Source organism: Aethalodelphis obliquidens, unplaced genomic scaffold (genome assembly GCF_003676395.1).
Source record: "Aethalodelphis obliquidens isolate GAN/ISIS:26980383/991018 unplaced genomic scaffold, ASM367639v1 scaffold3, whole genome shotgun sequence".
In the NCBI taxonomy this organism is placed as follows: domain Eukaryota; kingdom Metazoa; phylum Chordata; class Mammalia; order Artiodactyla; family Delphinidae; genus Aethalodelphis; species Aethalodelphis obliquidens.
Genome location: NW_020837947.1, coordinates 57,639,155 through 57,663,755, shown reverse-complemented (window position 1 = coordinate 57,663,755; position 24,601 = coordinate 57,639,155). Strand labels below are relative to the sequence as shown.

At 37.2% G+C, this 24,601-nt stretch overlaps 1 protein-coding gene across 8 annotated transcripts in view; it reads right to left on the bottom strand.

Moving 5' to 3' along the window:
- Window positions 1-17,480, bottom strand: part of PNISR (PNN interacting serine and arginine rich protein) — a 24,587-nt gene extending 7,107 nt beyond the window's left edge. Inside the window, exons 1-7 of one of the 8 annotated variants that reach the window (XM_027089951.1) lie at window positions 17,351-17,480; window positions 10,720-10,800; window positions 8,826-8,944; window positions 7,183-7,371; window positions 5,577-5,800; window positions 3,952-4,123; window positions 2,415-2,605 (exon numbers count right to left, since the gene is read on the bottom strand). In XM_027089951.1, coding sequence (XP_026945752.1) covers window positions 2,415-2,605; window positions 3,952-4,123; window positions 5,577-5,800; window positions 7,183-7,371; window positions 8,826-8,913 — 864 coding nt within the window. In that variant the 5' untranslated portion in view covers window positions 8,914-8,944; window positions 10,720-10,800; window positions 17,351-17,480. The other 7 variants (XM_027089961.1, XM_027089970.1, XM_027089942.1 and 4 more) reach the window with 7 other exon arrangements.
- Window positions 17,481-24,601: the final 7,121 nt, after the last annotated feature.

Below are 24,601 nucleotides of genomic sequence, written 5' to 3'. Positions count from 1 at the left end.
GCTCCGGACGCGCAGGCTCAGCGGCCATGGCTCACGGGCCCAGCCGCTCCGCGGCATGTGGGATCTTCCCGGACGGGGGCACGAACCCGTGTCCCACGCATCGGCAGGCGGACTCTCAACCACTGCGCCACCAGGGAAGCCCTCAGTGTAACTTTTACAGCTGTAAATGTAAGCTATTTACCTAAAATCATGTGACTTAAAAATCTAAAGTCAGTTTCCAGATATCAGCTAGCTAGTGAAATTTGCTTTTTTTAGCTACGTAACAGACAGATAAGCAAGAAATGAGGTCTACTTCAGATAGAGGAAATACCAGCAGTTTGTCTCTCTGAATGGTTTTAGGTTTTCAGTATCCAGAGAGCATACCTTAAAAAGGGGACTTCTTTAGGCAAAGAAGTATTCCATAGTCACTCTAACAATCCTACTAAGTAAAAGACAAGGTGATCACCTAAATACAACTATGGAAAGACTATCTGAACCAGGGGAAGATACATGTGACACAAGTCCAAAAGCACCAGGGAGAAGAGGGAGGATAATCTCCAAACAGTTTTTTTGACACTTAAAAAAAAAAAACATCAAACCTGAAAATCCACTATTTCATGTCTTCTGAAAAAATTTTTTTTTCTTTGTTAAAGGTAAACTTTAATAGTGGCAGCCTGTTGTTTCTTACCGGTATAACACCCAGAATAAAATCACATCTTTGGCACGGTTCTTTTGTTAAAAAATAAAAGTAATTTATGGCATTCATGGAATTTAAGCAAAGCCAATCTGCTTAAGTCTAGTTAATCTGCTGTCTTTGAGACTTATTGCTGAAGCAGAAAATGGCCTTGGGAGGAAGAACCATTTCCTGAATTGCATTACTGGCCAGTGCTGTGGCTGTCATACCATCTAGGAGCATACTGCTGCTAAACAAAAAAATTTCTAAGCCACTCAATGCCATCTAACTGATGGAGTTTTTTTTTTTTTTTAATATTTATTTATTTTGACTGCACTGGGTCTTCACTGTTGCATGCGGGCTTTCTCTAGTTGCAGCAAGCAGCGGCTACTCTTCGCTGCAGTAGGTGGGCTTCTCATTGCGGTAGCTTCTCTTATTGCAGAGCATGGGCTCTAGGTGCGCGGGCTTCAGTAGTTGTGGCTCGTGGGCTCAGTAGTTGTGGCTCGCGGGCTCTAGAACGCAGGCTCGGCAGTTGTGGCTCACGGGCTTAGTGGCTCCGCAGCATGTGGGACCTTCCCGGACCAGGGCTCGAACCCGTGTTCCCTGCATTGGCAGGCGGATTCTTAACCACTGTGCCACCAGGGAAGCCCACTGATGGAGATTTAAAGAGTTAAAACTTTGTTACTTTCAGTGCCTATGTCAAAAACTATGAAAGCTATTACATCCGTTGGTGTAAGTATAGTTTTGTTTTATAGTCCATCACTAGGGAGTTAGCTGTACTACAACAAAAGAACACAGACTTGTTTGTCAAGGTAAAACCTATTATCTAGCACCCCAATGAATAATTTCTCTCTGGAATGAAATGTTTTATAAATTTGCTGTCCCCTTTCTCCTTACTACCCTCAACAATACATACATAAAAACAATCTCCAATATACTTACTGAAAGTAATCTCAAGGACATTACTCTAATACTTTTTTATAAGCTAAATTAATATCTATTTATTTCAATACTTTTTTAAAATTAAAGTATCGTTGATTTACAATGTTTCAGGAGTACAGCAAGTGATTCAGTATACATACATTTTTTTCAGATTCTTCTCCATTATAGGTTATTACAAGATACTGAACAAAGTTCCCTGTGCTTTACAGTAGGTCCTTGCTGTTTATTTTACTTATAGTAGTGTGTATCTGTTAATCCCAAATTCCCAAATTATCCCTCCCCCCACCTTTCCCCTTTGGTAACCATAAGTTTTTCTGTCTGTGAGTCTATTCTGTTTTATAAATAAGTTCATTTGTATCTTTTTTTTTAGATTCCACATATAAATGATATCATATGATATTTGTAAATGTAAACTGGTGCAGCCACTATGGAAAACAGTATGCAAGTTCCTTAAAAAACTAAGAGTTCCCATATGATCCAGCAATCCCACTCCTGGGCATATATCCAGAAAAGATGAAATCTAATTCAGGAAGATATATGCACCCTCATGATCACAGTAGCACTATTTACAGTAGCCAAGACATGGAAGTACCCTAAATGGCCACTGACAGATGAATGAATAAAGACGACGTGGTGTGCATGTGTAATATTCCATATACACACATTGGAATATTACTCAGCCATAAAAAAGAAACAATGCCATTTACAGTAACATGGATGGACCTAGAGATTATCATACCAAGTCAAATAAGACAGAAAAAGTCAACTAACTTTTCACACAGATGTCACAAGGAGTTTTATGTCAGGAGTGTCTACTTACAAATTTACTTCTCTGAGGTAAACGAGGGCCATCTCCTCCTTCAGCATCTTCTGCAGCCTTCTTTTCTTTTTTGGACAACTGTGAACGTTGTTGTTCCATTCTTTCTTTCTCCAACTTCTTCTGCTTTTCACGTTCCATTTTTTCAAGACCTTCTCGAATCCAAGCTGGAAGAGTCCTGCGTTTTACTGCATCTGTTTCACGTGGGACAAAATATTCATAAGTCAGCTAAGTAAAAATTGTAAATGCATGAGTTTCTTATTCTTAAATTTCTACAATCTTTGTAACTTAAAAAAAAATAATTCTGGTGCCACTTGAGTGCTAGTGACAAATACTATCATTCTCCAGCAAGGCAGTGGTAATACAAACAATCCACTAGGGCTTCCCTGGTGGTGCAGTGGTTGAGAGTCCGCCTGCCGATGCAGGGGACACGGGTTCGTGCCCCGGTCCGGGAAGATCCCACATGCCGCGGAGTGGCTGGGCCCGTGAGCCGTGGCCACTGAGCCTGCGCGTCCGGAGCCTGTGCTCCGCAACGGGAGAGGCCACAACAGTGAGAGGCCCGCGTACCGCCAAAAAAAAAAAAATCCACTAAACATAATGCTTTTCTTTAAAATCATCAATTTTAATAGCAAGAGTGAACACTGCCTTAATGCTTATAATGTGCCAAGGCACTAGGGAAGTCCATCATCTCTCTTAATCCCCAAAAGCCCTAAAAGAGCACTACTATTACTCCATCTCTTTTTAAGTGAGGAAACCGAGGCTCAAAGAGATTAAGTGATGTGCTCAAGGTTACAAAGACAATAAGTAGTGATGTGGGCTAATTCACAGCCAACTGTTATACTATGCTGCTTCCTAAAATGTGAAAACAGAACAGAATTAAACAAAACCACAAGCCTTCACAGTAAGAATTCATCTGAACTAATATTATTCCTTAAGTTAAAACAGAAGTTAGAATCTTCCTAAAATGTCTACTTTGTGATTAAAAAAAAAAGAGAAAGACTTAAGTGCTAGATTTGGATGTCCAGATAAAAAGGAACATAAATATGTAACTTGTCAGTTGCAATAAACTAGTTCTATTATGTTATTTAAAAATTAAAATTTTCTGCCAAACACTATGGAAAGTGAAATAAAGAAATTAATCTGACAGCAGTATTATCAGATGAACTGAGAGTGCAAAGAGTCCATAGAGAGAGAACAAACAGGAGATTTTAAAGGGGGAACTGATCATATACTGGCATAATGTAGCTATCAACATTGAAGAAATATCAACATGCTATGGTCACAATAAATTTAAATTTCATCACAAAACCTGGAGTTTGAGGTAAAGATTCATTTTAAAGAAACATATTCAAAACTTTAAAGATTTTAGATAGCATGCATCTTTTTTGTAATTTTAAGGTTTATGACTATAAAAAGATAGGATTTTAAAGTATCATTTCCTAACATATCAGAGTATTAGAACAATTTAAGAAAATAAAACATCCTTTTTACATGATCAAAAAATCATGCCAATTGTGGTTCACTAAACTTAAATAGCTACCAATTTGTGGCGGCTCCTGCTTCACAGGAAGTGCAATAGGTGAGCGCTGCCGATCCCTGAATGATGATGGTCTTTCTCTTCGATTCTGGGGAGGTGCTGGAGGTCCTGGAGGTCCTGGTTGCCAATAAGGAGGATGAAATCCACCTTGCGGTGGACCAAAAGCAGCCCCATGCTGAAAGAGTATTGCAGTTTATTTTTCTTCACATTAATACAACATACTCTCTGGGACACACGTGTGTTATGAACTGGGACAGTAGAAATCCATGTGTGCAGCAAATCCAAGAATTCCATGGTTCTAATATCCACCGATATTTCTGTAGCCCCAAGAACCTAGGCTTACTTTTCCTAAGAAAGATAAAGATTTTCTGCCTACGTAAATGCAAAGAGCCATATAAAATCCAGCTGATAATATACTATATTCAAGAAGTATAAAAAAGGATATATAAATGAGCTTTTTCATTCTGAATCCATTTATATCCTTCCACTACCAAGAAATCAAATAAATGCCAGTTTTTCTGTAACTAGAAAACCACAGGGAAAAAAAGTTTTAAATCAATTCCAACTTCCTAGTTATGAACTTATTTCTATCATCTTGCAAGAAATATCTATTTTAAGCTAAGATAAAAGCTACTGAATCATAACATTATATTTTTTTTTGTAATTTTGCCATTTTCAGATGCTTTTCTAAGCCAGATGCCAGCAGAGCTCTTTGTCTTGTTAGCATGGGGACCTACCAAGCAAATGTTGTCTAAGTAGAAGCTCCCCACTACTACATTTTTTCAAAACAAAGAGAAACTGTCCTATCTGTATACCAAATATTCATATACAAAAAGTATCTGAATGATTAAGAGGATTACTGTCTCAAGGTGAATACTGTTTACGATTATGCCCATTATCCATACAATTAGTGAAATAACATGAGTTTTTCCCAAAATTTTAAATGATAGCTCAGTTTAAAGGTAACGATTGCAATCAATTATTTCAAAATGACACCTAGCACTATAATTTAAGGGTGGACCCTGGCAGAGTGATTAGAGAAAATATAGCCCCTCTTAATGACACTATTCCCCATAGAGTTCTATGTCCCTAGGAATGAATTAGATGCTACAAAGAAAATTATGTACAATTCCATTAACATGTCATGTCAGAATGGAAAAAAAACGACAACACTAGAAAATGTCTTAACTCTACATAGCAGAAGGAATTGCATTTAGGAAGATGATCTATGTTCTTCATGTATTTTATTCATGTCTTAACCATAATTTTTGATAAATAATGTATTCAACTACCGTGCATTTTCTAAACTTTATTTAATATTTAAAGGTACCATCTTGAAATTAAAAAACAAAACATCATATAGCTATTGCACTTACACATTTTGCATTTTATCCAAATTTTTCCCTAACAATCCTTTATACCATTTTCCTAAGCAAATCAAAAACCAGAAAATAAAAATCTAATGATTTTAATACTCAAAAACTGATAACTTTTTTTGAGACATAATATGTGCTTATCTGTACAAGACTGAAAAGTGAAACACATATCTTAGGTACTCTTGATGAGACACCTCCAAAGAATGGATTACGTGCACATCTACAATATTAAAGCAACAAAATATCTTTCACCTGATAGTCAAACTGGTTCACTGGCCCCACTGCAAAATTATCGGGTGGTCCACCAAAGTTGTGATTGTTCTGGTTAAATATATGCCTGTTGTCAGGGGCAAATTCCCCACTGTCCTGACTGTTGCTGTCTTCGGAAGGAGGAACAATGTCCATTGGGCCTGGTGTTGGTGGCATCCATGGCTGCTCTGGAGGGGGGTGTGGGGGCTGCTGATGCATTCCCCATTCTATTCAGGATTTAGGCATAAAAACATTCAACAGGGGTTATAACAAAATCAGCACACATCTTTAAGATCTCAAGAAAGCTACATTTTTCAGTAAAGAAAGATTAAAAAATTTATGACTTCTTGGTCCAATTTCTTTTGCATACCTTAAAAATAAGCAATGAATTAATCTAATAAATAATTCGAATGAGCTAACTTCCACTCTAATTCATATCCTAAACAAATGGAAATCAAATGCCCAAAATTATTTTTAATGAACATAACAAAATCCAAAGCAATCTTCTGTTGAATTTTTCTATTTCTGTTCAGTAACAATACCATAAAAATAATACCTTGATATTTTTATATAATTCCTTTCTTCCATGAACACATTTATCCTCACAACATCCCTGTGAGGTAGGGAGAAATCAGGTACTATTTTTGCCAATTTCAGGAAGGGAAATTGAGGCACACAGAGGTAAATCACTTGCCTGGGACACAAAGAACACCAGCAGAGTAAAGTTGGGGAAGTGGGTTGGGGAAGTGGGAATGCCAGGGTGAATCACTGATGAACTCAGGAACCAAAACATTTTCAAATGTGGGAAAATTTGGCACAGACTCCAGAAAACTAGAAATGAACTACTTCTCAGTATTAAAGATTAGAATATTCGTTATTCTTTTAAAAGTGATATTAGAGGATAACTTCCTGAGTTTTCCATTCTTACATTGAGAAATAATAATAAGTACTAATAAAGAAAAGGAGCTATGACTTCACCATTAGCATAATCAAAATAAGATTCACCTATAAAAATGTGAAGTGACTGTTAAATAATTAATAACACAAGTCATAGAAAACTGAACTAGCATCAAGGAACCTAGTCATACTGCGAAGTAAAAAAGCAAACAAACAAAAAAAATAAACAGATAAAAACTTATGGAAGATCTTCACTATCTGAAAAAAAGGGAAGAGAGAGATGGGTGGATGGTAGGGGCAGAGTATATTTGACAGACTAATTTGTCACATAGTGACACAATTTTTCTTTAATTAGAGACTAGACATGTTTTGCTCTGCCAGTGCTGCTGCTGAAAAGGCCAGAGGTTGCAACAGAGAGACATAGAATGCTCTCTTCCCTAGATGCCAAGTGAGGTTTCCAGTGTTCCCAGCCCCTGTCAGCCTAGGAATGAAGAACCAAGAAAAGAATCAAACTGAGTGCCACAATGCTAGCAGATGAGTATAGAATAATTTTAACCACAAAATTTCAAGGTCAAATATAATTGAAACTGCCTAGTCTTTAAGAAGCATTAATTTCAAGAAGTCATAAAACTAAGCAAATTAAACAATTTAATTTTAATCCTCATTTTATTTTAAAAATAGTCCTAAAATTTGGAAAACATAAACAACAAACCTGGTTGCCACATTCTGTTAAAGTTCGAATCCCCTTGGAAATTCCCATGATTGTTTGGACCAGACTCCATTGTAGACATATCTTGTCCATTTGGCATCATTCCTGGTGGTTGTTCTACCATGCTTTGCTGTCCTGAAGCTTCTCTTTGGGCAATCCAAGCTTGAGCCAATGCAGCCCAGTCAATCTGGCCTAACATAATTTAACATAGCAGAATTTGGCATTCAGAATGTAGGAGCTAAAAAAACAGTGCCTCTATGTAAAACAAGCTTCTCAGTTATTCCTTACTAGAGATTTTAAATATTACACAATGTTATAGTTGAAAATAATACATAAAAATAACCCATACTCAGGCTATAAAATAATAAAAATTACTTAAGACATTCAGAAAATTACTTAAGACATCCACAAAAACACTTAACCAATTTCTAATATTAACTCATAAGAAAATTTATTCCCTGCACCTTAAGTTTACTGAATTTTTTTAAACTCTTATTCCTTTTTTAAACCACTATAAAAACAAATGATTAACCTCACTCTTTCTCTAACAGGTCCCATCCAGGTCTACTCTGGATCCTATATACCTCACGTGAATATAGATAGCTATTCTTGTTCCTTCTCAGTCACCCTTCTTTAGCATCTTTAACTCCCTTCTCTAGTCAAAATATATCTCCTTAACAACTTCTTAGCCATTCTTTATTCAAAATTCATTGTTTCTGCTGTCTTAAAGTTCCTCCTTTCATCAAATATCTATAGTTACCATTTTAAGATCTAATTCTATTAATAAAGTAAACAAAGTAGATTAAGATACAGTTTTTTACATCTCAGTTTAGCAAAGATTAAATAAATATATTCTCATACCTTCTGATGAAAATGAAGTTAAACTTGACAATGTACATCTAAAACTTTTAAATGTACAACTGTGATCTATCAAACCTAGCTCTTAAGATTTTTTTTTCCTAAGAAAATAATTGGACAAGTAATAATGGTACATATACAAAATTATGGGAATGACTTCAAAAAGCAAAAAGTCAGACAATCTATCATCTAAAAGTGGATTTATTACAGTACAGTCCTATAACAGAATGCTATGTAGCTATTAAAAAAAAGAAATAGGATAAGATTAACCCAGTAAAGGCAGGACAGTGGAAGGGGTCATATCAGGTTAAAATTGGCTACGAATTAACCACTGCAGGAGCTAAGTAATAAATGGGGGCTCCCTATACTCGTTTCTACATCTGTATATGCTTGAAATATTCCATATTAAAGAGAAATTTAAAAATGATACAGCATACCATCAGTTGACTATGATCTACATAGAATTTTAAGATTCCGAATTAACAAAAGTATGATTAAGCAACACATTTAAGACTTTCCTCTTTCTTTAGAAAACAAGAACTAAATCAGTTTTAAAAATATTAAAATCTACATAAAGCTTTCTACTCTTTGAGGAAATCTTCCAAAGGGAAATCCATTCCCTAATATGTATGCTAGGTAAGATTATTTACAAGAAAAAATTAAAATCTGACCATAAAATGATCCAATAAACCAATCCCAACTCTACCTCCCTTAATTCCAGTGCCTATGTCCCACTCATCTCTAGACATCCCCCTCCCCCGTTCCCCAAATTCAATTTGTTTCCTTACTTGGATCCTGCTGGTGCTGGAATGACTGCATCCATTGTTGTTGATTCAAGGGCCATTGCTGCCAAGGCTGTCCTCCTTGATCCCACATCCTGACTTTTAAAGTGTATCTGATTTTCTGTCTTCAACAAAATAAACATAGCTTAAAAATGAGAATGAGTGTTCTTTAATGTTAAAGCTCACACATCAGAAATTATTATATGATGATACATTTATGTGATCAGAGCTCTAAAATTCTGCTCAAAAGGTTGCCAAAGGCAATTGGAATTTTTTAGTTGGCAAGCAAGAGTATAAAATTTCATGTAAATGCTGATGTCAAGAGTTTGGGGGCAAGCACAGCTCTATTCAACTTAGCTCAAAAGGGGGAAAATATAATTTTTCCCAATATAACTCTCTGGAAATGTAATTATTTTGAAGATTATAAAAAAAAAGTGATTTAGCCTCCCTCAAACCAAGGCTCACTGAAGAGGGTAACCAAACAGCTCTAGCTAATGAAGGAAAACTCTTCCTTATAAATTATAGTTAATGAATGCATAAGGTAGAAAAGACTTAGAACATTGCCATATTGTCAAACCTAATAAAAACAGCTGATTCAGGCAGTCTTTGAAGAAAAGCTGATGGGAAATCAAAAATTCAAAGGTTGCCGAAATATCATCCCTACAGATTATTAAGTGTCTCCTCACGAGATACAAAATTACATCCCCAGAAGCACTATGAATATTTTCACCAAAAATGTTTACCTGAATCCAACTGAGCTTTCAGCTCTCACTTTCAGTGTAAAGGAATTATTAGGGGACAAAGGTACTGGCCAAATAGTATCAAAAGAAACAATCAGACAAATCTAGAAGGTGAGACAGTCCACAAAACCAGGTATCTTTTCTTTCCTTTTTTTTTGGTGGGGGGCCGCATCGCACAGCTTGTGGGACCTCAGTTCTCCGACCAGGGACTGAACCCGGTCACGGCAGTGAAAGCCCGGAATCCTAACCACTAGGCCACCAGGGAACTACCCAAGACCAGGTTTCTTAACATATAATTAACATGGAAAAGTAGAGGGGAAAAACATACATTAATACCTATTAAATCTAGGTGATGAGTATGGGGGCAGGGGGGTTCATCACACTAGTTTACTTATCTGTAAACTAGTTTGAAAACGTCCATAATAAAAAGTTTTAAATGCTTACAGTCATTTTATCTCTGTACTTCATCCAACACTGATATACAACCCTATTCAAGAACCAATGACACACATAGTAAGCAGAGTATGCTTCTTCATTTTTGTACCCCAGGACTTAGCACATAGCAGGCATTAAATAAATGTTTACTAAATGAATCCTGTCAGACTGACCCTTTCCTCTATTCTAAAAATAATACAAAACTACACCTTAGTATTTATTGCAGGGTCACAAAAAGTGGGAAAGCCAGATATTAAGGAAGTAACAGACACCAACTTTAATACGACAATTGGCTACTACAATCCAGGCTCTTAGAGCTTGCAACCACAGTCTTTGCAGCATTCTCAGAATGTTACATAGTTCTGTCAATGGCAGATCCTGACCTCTCAACTGAAGAACACTGTACATTAGGAAAGATGCATTCCTTTGTTATACCTTGTTTACTTATGAGTCAAGTGCACTTATCTTCTAGTTGTATTAATATATTCTATTATAATGGGATTATTAGAATACGGCAAAATAGGCACTAAATAGTACCACACCTGAGGCCAACAACTGTACTGGGTATCAATTCCAAGCTAAAAATACTTACTATACCTTTAAAGCCCTTTAAAGACCAATAACTCATTAGCACTCTTGAAAACTTTAATTAACTTTAATTAAAAGGTAACTAAATAAATAAAGAGGAACACCCAGAAGAAATACCAACTGCTATTTTGACTGACCTCAGAGGTTCACCTTCTGTTTAAAATTTAGGTTGATTCAGAACTACAGCTTGGAAGCATAGCAGCAAGATTACTTATGCCCTGAAAAAAAAAAAAAAAGTGTATGTTTGCACTTAAATTATGAAGAGCTATTTGAACTAATAAAAATAAATTCTAGAGATGCAACACGGAAGTGTGATCATCTCCAAATTAATTTGAACTTTCTCTTCCATTAATTTTATAATGAGAAAAGATTTACCATTATAAAGTTAAGGGAAACAGGTACATCACAAATGAGAAGGCAAAGCTTTAAAAACATTTTTCTTTCAAAAATATCTTTTTTATTTACTTGAACAATTCATTAACAATACAAAATAATGTCAAGCAATTTAGGAATTGTCATATATGCTGAGAAAAAAAGGAACAACAAACATTTTAAAAGATTTCATCCATCTGATATGAACTTAAATGGTACAAATAAGGTAATAAATTCAGATTTTTCTATGGAATTCTAAGTTTAAAAATTACATCAGCAAGGTGAGAACAACTTGTCCCTCAAACGGTTTCATCTTCTTCCCATTAGATTAATTTTTTTTTTAGATTTTTTTTGATGTGGACCATTTTTAAAGTCTTTATTGAATTTGTTACATTATTGCTTCTGTTGTTTTTATGTTTTGGTTTTTTGGCCATGAGGCATGTGGGATCTTACCTCCCCAACAGGGATCAAACCTGCACCCCCCTGCACTGGAAGGCAAAGTCTTAGCCACTGGACCACCAGGGAAGTCCTCAGATTAATACCCAGATTAATACCTTTTTAAAGCTGATAGAAAGACAAATGTATTCATCTTTTTACCTTCCAAAGGTACCAGACAGCTTCTTGCTGCCCTAAAGCAAGTGACCAGCAGTCACTAAGCAACAAATGAAGAAACGAATGGTCTACAGGTTCTTCTTTCCCTGTTTACTTTTAAAGGTTAATGATAAGAAAGCTGTTGACCTATATACAGGAGAACCAAAAAAGCTGGTGTAAGCAGAGCTTGCTATGTTTTCCAAAGCTCTAATGGCACATCAGAGTTCAGTGCATAGATTTTTCTGTCGTAGGTTATAAACTCATACAATGTAGGCATTATAACTAGCGCTACACAGTGCGTACTGGAGTTGCAAATAGATGTGCACACAATAAAACTTTAATGATGAAAATGATGTATATTGACTCCCTATCATCATTTCCAATACATAGATTTACTTTTCTAGAAATCACTCTAAGTTTCTTTTACTTACTCCTGTTTAATGGTTATCACGGTTAACCATTGGTTATTCCCAATTGTTAACGGTTAATGTTTATTCCCCTTTTAAGTTTTCTGATTACCACTTGTCACCTAGACTTAAGAACACAAGCCCTGGTTCATGATGCCTGCCTATACCACTCAATAGCTGTGTGAATATGCGCAAATTAACTACTCTCTAATCCTTGGTTTTCTCATCTGTAAAGTGGTGAATGTAATAAATGTCTACCTCATAGGGTTACTGTGAGGATTAAATGGGAAACATATAAAAACTTGGCACAGAAAGCTTCAATAAGTAGTGGTCAATATCACCACTAAGACTTTCTCAGTATTGTTTTTGATAGCACTCAAGTTTACAACTGGGGGTGGGGACAGGTGATCAAGCCAATCCACTTCTACTCAATTCCATTTTCTTCTCTTAAAGCAATCTAAGACTTATCCAGATTTCATTTTATCTTTGGAATGTCCCTACTTCTCACAATATCATAGGTTGCAGCTTTTATTAAAACAAAACAAAAACTTCCATGTTTTCCTACGCACAAAGAGCTTTTACTTGCATATTTTCAAGAGTGATCTGTATTATTTGTAGCCATTTTTCTGTTTGTTAAAACCAACCGCTTCTAGTTTTACTATGCTTTCCAAAGCTCTTTTCCCCCTAAAGTTTTTATAGAAGCTATTATTCAAATACAATGATTGATATACTTAGGCTGAGAAAAATATGGAAAGGATGTAAAACTGTGAGAAACAGAGCAGAATAAAATGCAGCAAAGAAGGTAACAGTAAAAGTCAAGGAAGTAAGAAGTTAGAAGCTATTTAATAAAATGCTTCAATTAAATCTGCAATTGAGAAACTTTATTTGGCTACAGAGGGTGTGTTGAACAAGGGTGTAGGTAAAACACCAAATGTTCAGTCTTTTTGGAAGACAAGTTAGCATTAAAGTATTTTATTAAAATTGTAAATAATCATCCCTCTGACCCAGCAACTCCACTTCAAGGACTTAAAACCATGGATGAGCATACACACCATGTAACTCAAAAACCTGCAGCATGTCTGTAACAGTGAACATCTGCTTTCAGTGACACTCAAAGGGCAGTAGGTGAGATAAGAGTGAACCATACAGTGGACTCCTATTCAGCCATTAAAATGAATAAAGTAGACTTTTATATGCTGACATACACTGATGTACGAACTGTATTATGAACTGTATAGTGAAAAAAATCATGTGATACAGGATGAATAATGATGCCACTTGAAGTTCCTTTTTTTTAAAGAAGAACACAATTTAGTATAGAAAATTCCTAAATTACCAAAAACCTCTTAAAATTGCTAAGCTCTGGAGAGGGAAAACAGAGATGAGTTAACGTTAATTTTTTATTCACTATCTTTCTATATTCTTTGAATTATTTAACCATGAGTGTGTATTTTTTAAAATAAATCTACTACAGATTTTTAAAGATACGAAGAATCAGGAAGCTGGTCATGAAAATCTTCACGTGTTTTGTCTTGGCTCAAACGAGAATCTTCTTGAGGGCAGTGGAAATGTCTTAATAGTTATTTGAATTCTCCAAAGTGCTTTGCCCATATTAAGTGGTAAAATATTTTACTCATTCACTGAAATTTATTATCAAGTAAATATATTAATATTCAACAATGAAGATGAAACTCTAGTACTGCTACCCTGACTTTATAACATCAAAAATCAATTCCAATTTATTCATTCTTCCTTTAGCTTTAATTTTAAAGATTCTTAAGCTCCATTTCTCAAGTTTAGAGAAATGTGATTATTGATGAGCCAGGCTACAAGACTTTCCCTGTACAGGGTTAAATTAATTGCTATTTCCTTGGAAACAACTGGGATTTGGGAAGAACAGAAAGATCAACAACCAGGATTTGCTGCAGATTATGCACATTATCGCACAGAGCTATAAAAATCTAGTTTATGAATTTGACCAGTGTTATGGATTGACTTGTGTCCCCCTAGAAGATATGTTGAAGTCCTACCTCCACTCCCATTAACTGTGAACATGACCTTATTTGGAAATAGGGTCTTGGCAAACGTAGTCCAGTTAAGTTGAGGTCATACTGGATTAAAGCAGGTCCTAATCCAGTAATGATTAGTGCTTTTAGAAGAAGACACAAGACAGGGAGAATGCCACATGACTACAGAAGCAGAGACTGGAATAAAGTGTCTACAGCCAAGGAAAGCCAAAGATTGCTGGGAACCAACAGAAACTAGAAGGAGGCAAGGAAGGATCCTCCCCTAGAGGAGAGACAGAAGAGAGAAGAAAAGAAAAGAAGAGAGAGAGAGAGAGAGAGAGAGAGAGAGAGAGAGAGAGAGAGGGCTGTCGAGCACACATGCATGAGCCTACCAAAACCTTTATTTCAGTCATATCTGTAGCCTGGAGAACTGTGAAAGAATAAATTTCTGTTGTTTTAAGGCCAGTTTGTGGTAATTTGGTACAGCATCCCTAAGAAACTAACACAGCCAGAAATGACTGTCATTTATCTTATTTCTTACATGACTCTATATTAGAACATTCATTGCTTTGAGGTTCTTAAAATTACTTGCTTAAATGACAAACATTAATATTTGCAAAAGTCATCCCTTAGACTGTGTGACAGATAAATGAGAATGAAACTGTAGTGCTTGTTTTAAAGCCCTTAAGCATCAATTTCAAAATCAAAGAAATACAGTAACACACCCATCCTTTGGTGCATATAATGAAATGTTTCTCACATCAAACACAAAGTTTAGAAACCACAAAACGCAACAATCCTCTTCTCCCCTGCCATTTCAGTCTTACACTCCAGGTAATGGATCTCAAAGTCAAAAAGAAATCATTTGGATCAATTCAGATTAGGTGGAAATGGCACTAACAAAGTTAATCTTGTAATTATTTGAAATGTAGTAACCTTTTTTGATATTTGATGTGACATGCATTTTAGTATATACTGAAATACTTTGTAGTCTGCAGCTCAAGAAAGGTAGTCAAAAAATATTGGAGAATTGAATACTTTGGTTATAGATACCGAAAAAAAAGTGATAATTGAAAAATAAATTTGGAAGAAAAAAAAAAGAAATGTAAAAAGCCTAAAGGAAACAACCCCTCAGTGGCAACAAGAACACATGTCTTCGTTCTAATACCATTCTCTAACAAAGTAAAGGAATCAGGGATCATTAGAGAAATAGCTGATTCTTAGAACTAGGGCAAGAAATATACAAAATGAGCCTGGAGCATCTTGTAGTGCCAGGAAGTAAGAAGATGCTCGGAAAAAGGGGGAGGGGAAAAAAGGGGGGAGGAGGAAGATGGGGGCATGTCAAAGGTGCACAGTAGACAACTGAAGGAGCTACCAATGTCCAAAACTGGAACAATCTGGGCAATAAAGTATTACTGGATTATAACACAAATTATGACATAAATATCTACTGAATCCTTACTGACATAAATAAATTGGAGGGAAGAGACAAATCTTCCATGCGGAGGGATTCCAAATAAATTATGTAGATACTCCACCCTAAAGGAGGGAAAGCTTAACTCTCCACTCCTTAAGTGTGCTTTGTGCAAAGGGACTTCCTTCCCAAAGAGTACAATATGGAAAGGAGGGCGTGGACAGAGGAGAGTAACTTTACAGTGGAGAAATTAGACAAACACTACCTCAAGCAGGTGATCAAGGACAATATCAACATGATAAGTCATGTTCATAGTATGTAGCCTTGATAGAATGTGATGAAAAAGGCATTTTACCTCTGTGATCTTCTTCCTCAAAACCCCTAATACCAGTCTTATCATGAGAAAAACATCAGACAAATTCCAATAGCAGGTCACCCTACAATATCCCTAGCCAGTACCCCTCAAAACTGTCAAGGTCACTGTATTACTTTGCTAGGGCTGCCATAACAAAGTACCACAGACTGGGTAGCTCAAACGACATAAATTTATTTCCTTATAGTTCTGGAGGCTAGAAGTCCAAGATCAAACTGTCATCAGGGGGGGTTTCACTCTGGGGCCTCTCTTCTTGGCTTGTAGATGGCTGTCTCCTACCTTTGTCTTTATGTGGTCTTCCCTCTGTGTACTGCTCTTTTTATAAGGACACCATTATAGCACACAGGGCCTACCCTAACGACCCCATTTTACTTCTTTAAAGACCCTAACTCCAATTACAGTCATATTCTGAGGCACTGAAGTTAGGTCTTCACTGTAAGAATTTTCAGCCTGTAACAGTCATAGAAAACAAGCCTGAAAAACTGTCACAACCAAAGACGACTACGGACACATGACAATTAAATGTTATACGGTGTTCTAAATAGGATCTTGGGCTAGAAAAAGGACATTAGGTTTAAACTTAGGAAATGTGAATAAACTATGGACTTTAAATAACAATAATGTGTCAATATTGGTCCATTCAATGTGACAAATGTACATGTACCACACTAATATATGTTAACAATAGGAAAAACTCTCTGAGGGGGGTTGGGGGGTAGTTCATATGGTAAAGCTGTACTATCTGCTCAATTTTTCTGTAAATCAAAACTGTCCTAAAAAAGCAAAGTCTATTAACAACAACAACAAAATTTTAACATACAGTCTCAATCAACACCATCTTAAAAGAACTGATTTACTGTTACCTTACCTACAGCCACGTAACACCTTACAAAACACCTTCAAGGTTCTGGTTTTTGTTGCGTTTGCCTTGCTGCACTCAAACCAGAAATTCCAAGTTTATTTTGTTGTTCTATGAATTAACCACCAACAACCAAAATGTGTCGAGTACCCATGATGTTCAGATGACAATAATATCCATCACAGGATAATAAAACTGAAACGTTGGAAGCTACCTCCTTCTTTCCCGAAGCTTACTTAACACATAGTGTCTATGACTTTAAAAACACATTAATACAAACTAAGGAACCTAACTGTAGTTAGTTAAAAGGAAACAGTTGCCCTTCGCTGCGCCTGCGGAATCGGAGGTGCACAGCAGAGAAGGTCCAGGTCCGGGCCCCTTCCTCCTCTGCTCCCCTGCACCCCCTCCCCATAAGAGGGGGGGGTTCCCACTGCGCACGCGCAGTGCTTAACGGCCGGTCGGGAGCCCAACAATCACTCCCTTCTCTTCCTAGAGGGAACTCTCACAGTTAGGGGGAAAGGTCGCGAGCACTCTCCTTAATACGAACATTTCCTTTAAACCGGGAGCAGCGCCATGATTCACCAAGTCAGGCGGACGCCACCGCTTTAAGGAAGATGAGGTTCCAGCGGTCGCGCCAAGCAGCGTACGCAGCCTACGTGTTTAAGTTATGCTACCTTCGCCACAGAAACCAAGAAGATTCTAATGACCCGGAAAGTCCCCACGCCTAATCGTTCTCCACCACTTACCCACTCTGATTCCGGAACACCGTGTCGCCACCGTTCCTATAATACCTCTCCAACCCTTTCGATGCTTCTACTTCTTCGCGAACAAGACAAGATGGCGCCCGATTAGTCTCACCCGGAAGTGAATAATAATAACATCCGTTTGTCATTTGAAGCCATACTGTCCCACTGCCAGGTCTTTGACCACGTGACTGTACCCGGTTAACATTGTTTCAACGCCATTTTTGTTATGGGCAAAACCACCTCGACTATGTAGTCAACACCATGCAAATGTCTGGACATTCCTGTACGTTACCTTTTAACGTAGCCAGCGCCATGCCCGACCCACTTTTATCTTTACAGTGGGCAGAAAGCCAAGAGTTTGAGTGTTCTGTACAGAGCGCGCTCAAAATTTTTACTTTAGCAACGTGATCCCCCTTCAAGGGGAGGTATGTTCCCTTCCGAAAAGACGGCTTGAGTTCGCGGCACTCCTTTCAGACTACGGAGGGGCCCCAGGGTCAAATGAACCGACTCCGGCGGGTTGCTCGGTGCGCCCTTAGCCGTATTTCACACCGACCAGAGTCTGGCCCGAACTTCCGGAATGCTCCCGACTTGGGTCTCATGGAGCGCCTCCGAGGGCTCCGCCTCCAGGGAGACGGGACGTTGGTGAAGTGACCGGTGTAGATGGTAGCTATAGCGGAGACCTTAGCTGACCCCCGCAGCGGTCACTCTTTGTTAACCTCGAAAACATAGCGCCCCCTTCCGGGGACACTTGCTCAGCTCTGCCTCACCCTGCTAGTCCTGTTGTTTCGTTCCTTCCCCAGGACCTTTAGGGTAAAGTGGCGGAGACGTCCCGTTTCCATCCTGCTGCCCCTTTCTCTCAACCACAAGATGGCCTCCCGACAGGACTTACGCAATTCAGTTCTTCGAATGGAATACTTTGATTCCATGGTGTTTTAATATGAACGACGTTCAGGTATCAAAAGTATCGATTTCCAGGCTAGAAGCTACAAACAAAACTGTTCCGAAGATACATTGGAAAATAAATATTGGAAATAAATATTGGAAAGTGCCTTTCTAGAGAGTAACATGAAACTTTTGCGCACCAAGTATCTAAATTGTTTCATTGGGAATTGTGCAAAAGAAAGAGCAAATAACAGTAGAAATAAAATATTACGAATACAGCTAGATGGATAAAGAAGATAAAGATAGACGTGAGAATAGATCCTGTTTGCATGAAATCCAGTCTTCTTGAAGAAACACTTGAAACCAAGATTCTCCTGCATCAGCGTTAGAACAAAGTCCTCAATAGCTAAAGATTCGCTGGTCCTCAAATCCAAGTAGCCCACAAAATACAACTTCATCTTGGGAGAAACGATAACTAATTACACCTCTACCAACACAATAATGTGAGGGCATAGTATTACTGGAGGCAAAAAGAAAATTTGGTTCCTTTGACCCTTTCCATAATTTCACAAAAAAAGCGCACACACACACACACACAAAAGGATGACACAACAGTCTAGTGCGATTTTTATTTATTTTGGGGTAATTTTGGCCAGCCCTGCGGTTTGTGGGATCTTAGTTCCCCCAGCAGGTATTGAACCTGGACCCAGGGCAGTGAAAGGACAGAGTCCTAACCACTGGACCGCCAGGAAATTCCCTAGTATGATTTTTTAAATCACTTTATGGAACAAAAACTAGGACATTTACCAGATATTATCAGTGGTCGTCTCTGATTTTGCTCTGTGATTATTTTCCAAGTTTTTGCCCAGGGCCTGATTTTCAAGTTTCTCTGAGAAACTTTCTAATCAGAGAAACATTCTATCTTCCTTGTGAAACCTGATTGCCCTAGAGAAACTTTCATATGTTCCTACTTTCTCTAATCATCTTGTATTTGTTTGCTTGTTTCCCTAGTAAAGTTGAAGCAGTTTTCTGGTAGTTTTTTGTTTTTTGTTTTTCCCATCTCTGTGCTCCAGCTGGCCAGCGTACTGCTTAGCATACAGAAAGTTCTCCATTTGTCGAATGAGAGAATTATTAAATAACTCACGTTTGTTCCTTCTGCCAGTTTAATGAGGCACTCTCAGCAATCACTGTTTGCCAGACCAGGAAATGAGTTTTACAGTCCCATAGTTCCCTTTCCCTCATTACTTTCACCTAGGATTTCCCTGTAACTTTAGGATTCGAAGGAGACATCATCAGGCACTTGTATTTCAACACCAGACTTTCTCACAGTGTATTTTTGTATTAAAGTGTCTATTTGAGCAGCTATTGTGTACACGAGCTGCTGCAGTCCAGTCATTCTGCACCTTGATTAGAAAGTGCAGTTAACAGTTGCCATCTTGCCAGTCTTAGCAATCTGCTGTCTATGACTAACAATCAGGGCGCTTCGTAAGTTAAATTTTTTATTAACTTGCCCTCGTTGCAGAGTGTTTGAAGGGGTGGATATATTCAAGTTAGTACTTTGCATTATTATGAAAACAAGTTATCCTTAAGGTAAAGTGGAAAAAGGTTAAATGAGATGTGGAAAAGAAACAGAATTAAATATTCCTACTTCTTGAGATCTGAACCTTTAAGGTGTTATTATGTTCCATATCACATCCATCTTAAAATTTAAGAATAAAAATTATTTAATGGTAACTAGATTTGTGGTAGTGATCACTTTGTAGTGTATACAGATGTTGAATTATAATGCTGTATATATGAAACTTATATAATACAAAGTTATTTAAAGCTGTGGTATACACATACAATCAAATATTATTCAGCCTTAAAAAGGAATGAAATTCTGATACATGCTACAACATGGATGAGCCTTGAAAAGATTACGCTAAGTGAAACAAGACAGACAAAAGGACAAGTGTTGTATAATTTCACTTATATGAGGTCCCTAGAATAGGCAAATTCATAGAGACAGAGAGCAGTTGCTGGGGGTTGGAGGAAGAGAGGAATAGGGAGTTATTATTTAATGGGCACAGAATTTCTGTTGGGGATGAGGACAGGGTTCTAGAAATGGTGATATTTGTACAACATTGTGAACGTACTTAGTGCCACTGAATTGTACACCTAAAAGTGGTTAAAACGGTAAATTTTATGTTACATCTACTTTACCACAGTAGAACTACAATGGAGGATTAAAAAGTATATAAAGCTAATACGCTACAAGCAAATTATTAAAAATTACAACTGTTTTAATTCTTAAATAATAATTCTTAAGACAACTGTTTAAATTCTTAATAAATTACAACTCTTTTAATTCTTACTTAAGCATCTCCTAGAAAGTAGTGAGAATGTGTCATAATGAAATATGAGAACATACAATAATAATTCAGTTATTTAACAATGGACCATGTAAACTATTATATATAGAATGGATAAACAAGATCCTACTGTATAGCACAGGGAACCTATATTCAATATCCTGTAATAAACCATAATGAAAAAGAATTTACACAAATATGTAACTGAATCACTTTGCTGTACAGCAGAAAATAAGACAACACTGTAAATCAACTATACTTCAGTAAAATAAATTAAGAAAAAAACCCAAAAAAACAATGGACCAAACTGGGCTTTATGCATGTAATGACCATTTAGACCAGATTGGAGAAAGTAAGGTACACCTATGTTCACTGACTGGCATATTCTTACTTAAAAATCTTTTGTGATTCAAACTACTGTTTCTATACTTAAGTCACTTGTATGATGTAGTAGACATTATTAGTATTCACCAATATCTGATTCTCCACTGACTTACAGCACACAGAAGGTTTAAGCCTCCTTAAAGTTTAGGTAGTACTCAGTGAATTACTTCTGGCCGATGGGCTGTGGGTTAAGTGATGACAGTTATTTCTGGACCTAAGCTTACAAGAACTGTAAGCATTGTCACATCAACCAAGAAGTCTACAGGCAGATAAAGGGGCAGCTACAGGTTGGTATATTCTCTGTCAGCCACGATCACCGAGTTGCCTTATGGGAAACAGTGGCCAGAAAGAGCCCCAAATCAGCGAAAGACTTTGCAATGACCACAAAATAAGTTGCTGAGATTCTGGAGACATTTGTTAATAAAGCACAAGCCTAACTTAGCCTGACACATATAGATATTGGTAACAGGAGTTGGGTGCTGCTCAAAGAACTGAAAATATGTGGCATTAGCTTAGAGGTTGGTTGGTATACATAGGAAACTAATATTGGAGGCTAGATACAGGGACATCACATTATGCAATGGTAAAAAATTTAATATAATTGTCATCCCCAATAACCTGAGAGGCAGAAAATGTACCTACTGACTTTTGAGCCAGGGGAAGAAGTTGAAAAATAAGTGTGTGTTGGGTACTATTGGATGTATTTGGCATGGTATTATGAGAAAGAGTGGAGCTCAGAGAGGAATGGTTGATTTGTAGAAGCTGACGCGAGGGAATAGAGGCAACCAGAATTTGAGCCTCACGTTTGTGTTTTTCAACTCCAAGCAGTAGGAGATAAGCAGTAGGAGATAAACTTGAGAAAGCCTTTAAATGACAAAGGATCATTAAAACTCAGCCTTGCAGCAAAGATCGTAACGAAGGGTGTAAACATCATAGTTATTTTGGAAATTTTCAGTGGGTTAATTAAGGATGTAATTAAGGTAACCTTAACTTTTTTCTCACTTGGAAAAAAAAATAAACCTAAGGATGGAAATGTGGTTAAGAGGATGGCTCTCCCATCAAAGCTTATAGACAGAAGGTACCTGCCATAAGGTCAGGAGAGAGGTAGGGAGGTAGGAAATCAAAGAAATACAATCAACCCAAGAACTAGTTGTCTCAAAAAAAATGGTATGGTTACTGGCATATAAATCTGACTGTCAACAAAGAGGGCTACTAAGCTTTTAAGAGTGGTACTGGAAAAGAAACCATAAGCCTTGGCTAACAGAAATTGTGACTATTCCAAACTTTAAACAAACAAACAACTTCAGCCCCCAATTATCTAGGAAACAGATTGAAACAAAGCTGTGCAACTTCCAAGGATGGCATCTTCCTCAACAGCCATTCAGATGTAGCCAAGGAGGATAATAAAAAAGAAAAAGATTCTTCCAAGGGGTGAAGTCTGGAGTCACAGAGAACAGTGGAGAAGGGAATTCTTAGGGAATAGAGGAAAGGTCTAACAATGAACATTCCCCATGCCCAGGGTAAGAGATTGACAATATCTCCATTCTTCTTCCCCTTTCTGAATTAGAATGTTTATGGTGGTTATAGTTCCACTGGTTTCACCACTGTACAGTAAGTGTGTGGAAAACAGAACATATTCTTTTGGCTCCTGGGTCTCCAGACCAGTGGGGGCAACACCCAGACCTGACATAGCACTTCCAAAGAGCCTGGTTCTGGAATGGTGGATGGTCCTTTGAGGCTGTTTCTCTTGAAAAGGGAGTCACTGTGTTCCACGTGTGGAAAGAAGAGCTGAGTATTTGGTGACCAGAGGGTAGACTGTGAGAGACTTCTAGTCCATTCTCCTTTTCTTCTGAGCCCTGGGAGACTTACTCTTTCCTACCCATCCTTCCTTGCAATTAGGCAGGGCCAATGTGACTACTTCTGGCCACTGGGTTGTGCGCAACGCATCCAAGATGAAGAATTTGATTGCTGATGCAAGACCTTTGGTGTTCTCCTCCCCTGCCAGTGAAGAGGCCTGGCATTAAAATGATAGAGCCAGAAGACAATCAGCCAGAGGATTACAGAGTCACCAGTCGGAAAACAGTTGCTTTTGCAGATTGACCAGACTCACAGTGATTTGGGGTGAGGAAGAAATAAACTTTTGTTGTGCTAAGCCACTGGGATGTGAAGTTATTTGTTACTGCAGCATAACCCAGCCTATTCTAATACATATGGGAATGCAAACATTTAGGTATTTCTGCCTGAGTGCAACTTAAAAAAAATGTATGAAAATGGCTTCAGGGGGTCTGTGAGCCTCTGAAATTACAAAAATCTGGGGCATATATTTTTCTAAGAAGATGTAAGTGCCAAGATTTCCCTTCCCAGCCTCTCTATTGCCATTAGCAGGAGTGAGGAGAGGGCCCCAGAATTAAAACCCTCCACTTCCTCCAACACTCATAGCTTCTCTTTGGGACTATCAGGACTAATATCATACACCTTTTATCCCTAGAACATCCTTCATCCCATGGACCTTAATTCCCATATGGCTCTGTGGGTAATGTTGCTTGATTTTTCTCCATATCATTTACCATTTGAAATATCTTTTCTTTAATCTTCACTTCTTAGAATGTCTATTTCCTCACTTCTTGGAGAGATTTCTATCTCCCATGGTCAATGCTGTATCCCCAATGCCTACCACACAGCAGATATTCAATAAATATGAAAGATGGTCTATAACATTCATTATAATCTCAAAGAGCTTCATGACCTAAAAAAGGTTAAATACAAAAAGGTAGACAAAATGTTTCCTAATGAATTATCCTGCCTAAAAAACTCAAAGAAACATCTGAAAGGATGAAGACTCACCCTTGGCAGACACTGAAATCTGAATGAAAGAGGCCCATGAGATATTTTATTTGGAAACGATAAACTTCTGAAATAGGAAGGATATTTTGAATATAACTAAGTAAGCTAATACAGTGTTTGTACACAAAATATTCTGTCAATAATGTGCATTGAAAAAAACTCCAGGACCAATCTTGAAACATAAAGTAAATATGAATTTAATATTTTATGCATGTTTATACAGTAACATCAAAATAATACTCCATAAGTTACATAGCTATTTTCCAAAAACACTGCAAAAAAAAGATAAAATGGTAGGAATGATATATAATCAATTATTACTCAAAATTTAAAAATATAGTCATCTATCTTTTAAATAGATTTGAATTGATGGATTTCTACATGAACCAGAACATTTTAAATATCTAAAAATAGTCTTTCTTAATGCAGCAGATAATATATAAAGAATCACTTTTATTGCACATAACATATCTGGTTTAGGCTTATTTTTTCAGGTAGCACGCAGACAAATTATGAGTATGAATTTAATAAAAGTAGGCAAGATACTATTTTATACCTCAAAAATTAGATGAAGGTGATATATTTCACAGCTTAATCCTCAGGAAATTTTATTCAGATATCATATAAGATCATTGACTAAAGTCAAACATGCGAACTAAGAGCTCTTAAATACGTATCATAGTAAAATAGTTTTGTTGGCACATTTACAATAAGAAAACAGGTATGAACTGCTCTTAGAACTGACACCACTCTCCCTGGCCACTCAAAAAGGTGGCCTTCACATCAG